The 6,066-nt window shown below is 45.5% G+C and overlaps 1 protein-coding gene across 1 annotated transcript in view; it reads left to right on the top strand.

Moving 5' to 3' along the window:
• The window catches only part of LOC121875662 (clusterin-associated protein 1-like), a 66,364-nt gene extending 62,414 nt beyond the window's left edge, over nucleotides 1–3,950 (top strand). Inside the window, exons 8-10 of the mRNA XM_042380284.1 lie at nucleotides 3,079–3,260; nucleotides 3,427–3,559; nucleotides 3,693–3,950. Coding sequence (XP_042236218.1) covers nucleotides 3,079–3,260; nucleotides 3,427–3,559; nucleotides 3,693–3,950 — 573 coding nt within the window. The remainder of the gene's footprint in view (nucleotides 1–3,078; nucleotides 3,261–3,426; nucleotides 3,560–3,692) is intronic.
• Nucleotides 3,951–6,066: the final 2,116 nt, after the last annotated feature.

A 6,066-nucleotide genomic window follows, 5' to 3' on the forward strand; every position in this document is an offset into this window, starting at 1 on the left:
GTGTGGGATGGTGGAGTAGTGTGGGATGGTGGAGTAGTGTGCATGGTGGAGTAGTGTAGGATGGTGGGGTAGTGTGGGATGGTGGGGTAGTGATGGTGGGTAGTGTGGGATGGTGGCAGGTGTGGGATGGTAGGATAGTGTGGGATGGTGGAGTAGTGTGGGATGGTGGATAGTGCAGATGGTGGGTGGTGTGGGATGGTGGAGTGTGTGGAGGATGGTGGTAGTCTCAGATGGGGATACATAGAAGCAAGGTACAAATGTGTAATAACCACCCAGCCCCAGTTCACCCAGCCCCCAGTTCACCCACCCAGCCCCCAGTTCACCCAGCCCCCAGTTCACCAGCCCCAGTTCCACCCCCAGCACCCACACTGACCCCCAGTTCACCCCAGCCCCCAGTTCACCAGCCCCCAGTTCACCCAGCCCCCAGTTCATGCCCCCAGTTCATGCCCCCCAGCCACCCAGTTCACCCAGCCCCAGTTCACCCAGCCCCCCCAGTTCACCCACCCAACCCCAGTTCACCCAGCCCCCAGTTCACCCCAGCCCCCCAGTTCACCCACCCAGCCCCCAGTTCAACCACCCATCCCAGTTGTCCAGTCACAGAGTTCACCCACCCAGCCCCCCAGTTCACTTACCCAGCCCCAGTTCACCCACCCAGCCCCCCAGTTCACCCACCCAGCCCCCAGTTCCTAGCCCCCCAGTTCACCCAGCCCCCCAGTTCACCCCAGCCCCCAGTTCACCAACCCCAAAGTTCCCCCCAAATTCCACCAAGTTCACCCATGCCCCCTATTCCACCCTAGAGATATTCTGTCGACGAGGACTTTGGCGGTGTCTATTTTTATCTTGTTTGTTTAGTTTTACTTTGGTTTTCCGCTTCGTTTGCCTCTACTCTTCAGCTGAGTCGACTCTCACTCTCTGAAGGCATTGTTGTGATGCACTGTGTAAGGTGACGGGCCATATGAGAACATTGTCAGTTGTGTGTGTGTGTTTACAATATGTTAGTGATACGACCCAACATGTCACAACACTACCCAACATGTCACAACACTACCCATCGTCACTACACTACCCGACACGTCACTACACTACCACATACCCGACACGTCACTACACTCAACATGTCACATACATGTCACTACACTACCCGCATGTCACACTACCCGACACGTCATACCTACCCAACATGTCACTACACTACCATGTCACATCCGGCACCTCACTACCCAACATGTCACCATACTACATGTCACGCACACTGCCGACATGTCTGTACTGCCGACCGTCACTACACTGCCAACATGTCACATTACTCCGACACGTCACTGCACTGCCCAACATGTCACTGCCTGTTGCAATGGGTTGTGGTATGTGCAATAGGTTGTGGTATGTTGCAATGGGTTGTGTTTTGTTATGTAGGTTGTGTTGTTTATATGGGTTGTGTTGTGTTATAATGGGTTGTGTGTGTAAATAGGTTGTGTTATGTTGTAATGGGTTTGTTGTAATAGGTTGGTTGTGTTATAATAGGTTGTGTTGTGTTGTAATGGGTTGTGTTGTTTTATAATGGGTTGTGTTGTTGTAATAGGTTGTGTTGTGTTGTAATGGGTTGTTGTTGTGTTGTAATAGGTTGTGTTTATTGTTGTAATGAGTTGTGTTGTTGTAATAGGTTGTGTTGTGTTATAATGAGTTTGTGTTGTGTTGTAATGGGTTGTGTTGTTTTATGTGGTTGTGTTATTGTCATGGGTTGTGTTGTGTTGTAATGGGTTGTGTTGTTTTATAATGGGTTGTGTTGTGTTATAATAGGTTATTTTTGTGTTGTAATGAGTTTGTGTTGTGTTGTAATGGGTTGTGTTGTGTTGTAATGGGTTGTGTTGTTTGTAATGGGTTGTGTTGTGTTGTAATGGGTTGTGTTGTAATGGGTTGTGTTGTGCTGTAATGGGTTTGTGTTGTTATAATAGGTTGTGTTGTAATGGGTTTGTGTTGTGTTATAATAGGTTATGTTGTTGTAATGGGTTCTGTTAGTGTTATAATAATGTTATGTTGTTATTTAATAATGGTTTTATGTTGTTATTTGTAATGGATTGTTTTATAGTGAGTTGTGTATAATGGGTTGTATTATTTGTAATGGGTTATTGTTGTTGTAATGGGTTTGTGTTGTGCTGTAATGGGTTGTGTTCGTGTAATGGGTTGTGTTGTGCTATAATAGGTTGTGTTATTTGTAATGGTTTGTGTTATTTGTAATATGGTTTGTTAACTTGTAATAGGTTGTGTTGTCCTGTAATAGGTTGTGTTCGTGTAATGGGTTGTGTTGTGCTATAATAGGTTGTGTTGTGTTGTAATAGGTTGTGTTGTTGTAATGGGTTTGTGTTGTGTTGTAATAAGAGAACACTTACAACCTCCTCCTACAGAGTCCCAACAAATAAGGAACACTTTGCACTCTATTGATTAGCAGTGGTCTTTACTTGACTATTCATATGGAATGACTTGGCCTCACCTCATGCACTTACAAGAAGGTCATGTGAGTAGACTCGGCCTCACACCTCCAAGAGTCATGTGGAGTAGGACTCTTCCCTCACACTCTCACAATTAGGCCATGTGGGTAGACTCGACCTCACACAATCACAAGAAAGGCCATGTGGAGTAGACTCGGCCTAATCAAGAAAGGCCATGTGAGTGAGCTCGACCTCACACGCTCACCAAGACAGCCATGTGGAATAGGCTCGACCTCACACTTACAAGACAGCCATGTGGAATAGACTCGACCTCAGCCTCTTACTAGAGGCCAGTTAATTGGTTGAGAAATGTGCTAGAATTTTCTCCTTTATATCAAACTGTTGTCTGAACGAACTATTCCTTTATACTGACAAAGTCTATGGATAAAACCGTGTTAATACTAGTTCCTTGTAGTGTTAAACATAGGAGTGCTGCTGATGAGGAGGATGCTATAAACGGAATTACGAAATAAACCGTTCACAATTTTCTCTCTCTTTTCCTTGCCAGGTTGAGTTCTTGTTGAGCCTCAGGTGATCTCGACGCAGGCCTTGTAGTTATCCGACGTCACCATGGAGATATTGACACTGGCAGGCGCAGAGACCACCCGAGGACGTACCCATGGACCTCACCACCAGTAGTCGCCGTCAGCTAGTACTTCACACTCCCCTCTTGGTCACATCTCAGGAAGACTCCAAGCCCGGATGGGCTGTCCACATCACCAAGCTACCTGCAGACGCCATGATGGTGCGCTCCTCTCAGACATCTGCCAGTCGGTATATCCCAATACCAAAGAACATTGTCACGCGCTTTCTTCCGCCCTTGTCCACTCAACTCTCCGCCCTCCTCCACAGCCTGGGATGTCCCACATTTATTACGTCAGGTCCAGATTGTGAAACAAGACTGGGTCACCAAAACCATCTGATTTGGTCTGTGATTTAGATGTCGGCCACCGTCCACAGAGGACAAGAATACCACTACCACTACCGTCATCACCAGCGAAGCGACAAGCAGCAAGGATTGGGGGCAGGACGACCCGGGGACTAATGGTGATGTAGTGGAGGCTGGAGAAGGCGTAAGTCAGTCAGTCATGAGGCCGCGACAGAGGCAGCTCTCGCCGCAGAACCTCCGGTCAGAAGTCCTGCCGGGATAGGAACCAGTGACAGTGATATCGTGCCGGTAGCAACCTACTCACCGCTCTCCTGCAGCTACAGACCTCGACCGCCGCCCAAGGTCTGCTTCCTCTCAAGGACACTGAGGCCAGGTCCCCCAAATGCTCTACTACACGTACTGCTCTCCAGCTGATCCAGAACCTGAGGGCCCAAGCAGCTGGGCAGCAACAACGAAGCGTCTCCACCACCATACCCGACTGGATTACGAGGCCGAGGTGGAGAAAAACATCCACCTCGAGGACAACAAGTCCTACAGTACAAGGGACACTGAGGACGACGAGACGTGGCAGATGAAGACCGACTACTGAACTAAACTCCATCCTCAGGCGAGACTAAACTCCCAGGTGATGTGGAGCCTGTCACGTATGGTGACTCATGTGTATGGTGACTCTTGTGTTAACTATCATGTGTATGTTAACTGTCATGTAGTATGGTGACTGCCTTGTGTTAACTGTCATGTGTATAGTCCTGTAATGTGTATGGTCACTGTCATGTGTTGTATGGTGACTGTCATGTGTACGGTGACTGACATGTGTTGAATGGTGACTGTCATGTGTTGAATGGTGACTGTCATGTGTTGTATGGTGACTGTCATGTGTTAACTGTCAGGTAATGACGAAAAAATACGGTGTTATTTATTGAGACTTTAGCAAAGCGTTTGACAGAGTACCGCATTAGAGGCTTCTGAGAAAAGTTAAGGCTCATGGTATCGAGGGGAAAGTTTTATATTGGATAAAAGCATGACTCACCGTTAAAACACAGAGGTTCAGCGTAGATGGCGTTAAATCTGTGTGAGGCTGTGTAACCAGTGGGGTTCCCCAGGGGTCAGTACTGGGCCCACTCTTGTTCATAATCTACATAAACGATCTAGATACTGGGATCAGCAGTGACATAAGCAAGTTTGTGGATGACACCAAAATAGGGCGGCAAATTAATTCAGGGCAGGATGCAAATGCACTACAGGAGGATTTAAATAAACTGCAGGAGTGGTCAGAAAAATGGCCAAATGAAATTCAACACCAGCAAGTGCAGCGTAATAAATATTGGAAGAACAAATACTGTCAATGTATACAGCCTTAACAACATCCAACCTAGAAGTCGACCTGTGAAAAGAGACTTAGAGATGGTATAAGCGGATACGGCCAAAACAGTGCGTTAATGTTCAAAATATGGCAAACCAGGTATTGGGTTTTATATCTAGAAAGTAGTAAGTAATAAAGTGCGGAGATTAATATTGCAACTATATCTTGCGCTAAGTCAGGCCCACACCTCGATTATGCAGTTCAGTTCTGGTGCCCTTATTATAGAATGGATATCAATTCACTGGAGTCGGTGCAGCGAAGAATGACGAAAATGATTCCGGGACTTAGAAACCTTCCAATCAAAATAGGTTAAAGAAAATAACTTGCATTCTCTAAAGACGAAAGTGCGAGGAGATATGATAGAAGTATTTAAGTGGGTGAAAAGGAATCAATAAGGATATAGATAAAGTTCTTATAATATCCAAGCAGGATAGGACTCGTAGCAACGGATTTAAGTTGGATAAGGTTGGGTTTAGGAGGGAGATAGGAAGGAACTGGTTCACAAAATAGAGATTGGTGGACAGGTGGAACCAAGCTTACCTTTGTAGTAAGTGCTGGAACTCTGGAAAGTCTTAAAAGGCTCGATAGATTCATGGATGATAAGAGTGAATAGTAACCTCGACAGGAGCTGCCATGCACAGGCCAACCGGCCTATTGGAGACTCCTTATTTTCTTATGTTCTTATGTTTGTATGGTGACTGTAGTGTGTATGAGTGACTGTGATTGTATGGTGACTATGATGTGTTGTATGGTGACTTGATAAGATTGTATGGTGACTGGTATAATTTGTATGGTGACTGTGATGTTTATGGTGACTGACATGTGTTATATGGTTGTCATGTGTAGTATAATGTGACTTATGTGTTGTATGGTGACTGTTATGTGGTGACTGTCATGTATGGTGACTGTCATGTGTTGTATGGTGACTGACATGTGTTGTATGGTGACTGTTATGTGTTGTATGGTGACTGTTATATTGTTGTATGAGCTACTCTCTGTGTGTTGTATGGTGACTATTATGTGTTGTATGGTGACTGTTATTATTATGGTGACTGTCGTGTGTATGGTGACTGTCATGTGTTGTTATGGTGACTGACGTAATATTTATGTAATTTAACTGATGTGTTGTATGGTGACTGACATGTGTTATGTAATGTGACTGTCATGTGTAGTATGGTGACTGTTATGTGTTGTATGGTGACTGTCATGTGTTGTATGGTGACTGACATGTGTTATATGGTGACTGACATGTGTTGTATAGTGACTGTCATGTGTTGTATGGTGACTGTCCATGTATGTTTGTATGGTGACTGACATGTGTTTATTGT

This window comes from Homarus americanus, unplaced genomic scaffold, assembly GCF_018991925.1.
Source record: "Homarus americanus isolate GMGI-L3 unplaced genomic scaffold, GMGI_Hamer_2.0 scaffold22250, whole genome shotgun sequence".
Lineage (NCBI taxonomy): Eukaryota > Metazoa > Arthropoda > Malacostraca > Decapoda > Nephropidae > Homarus > Homarus americanus.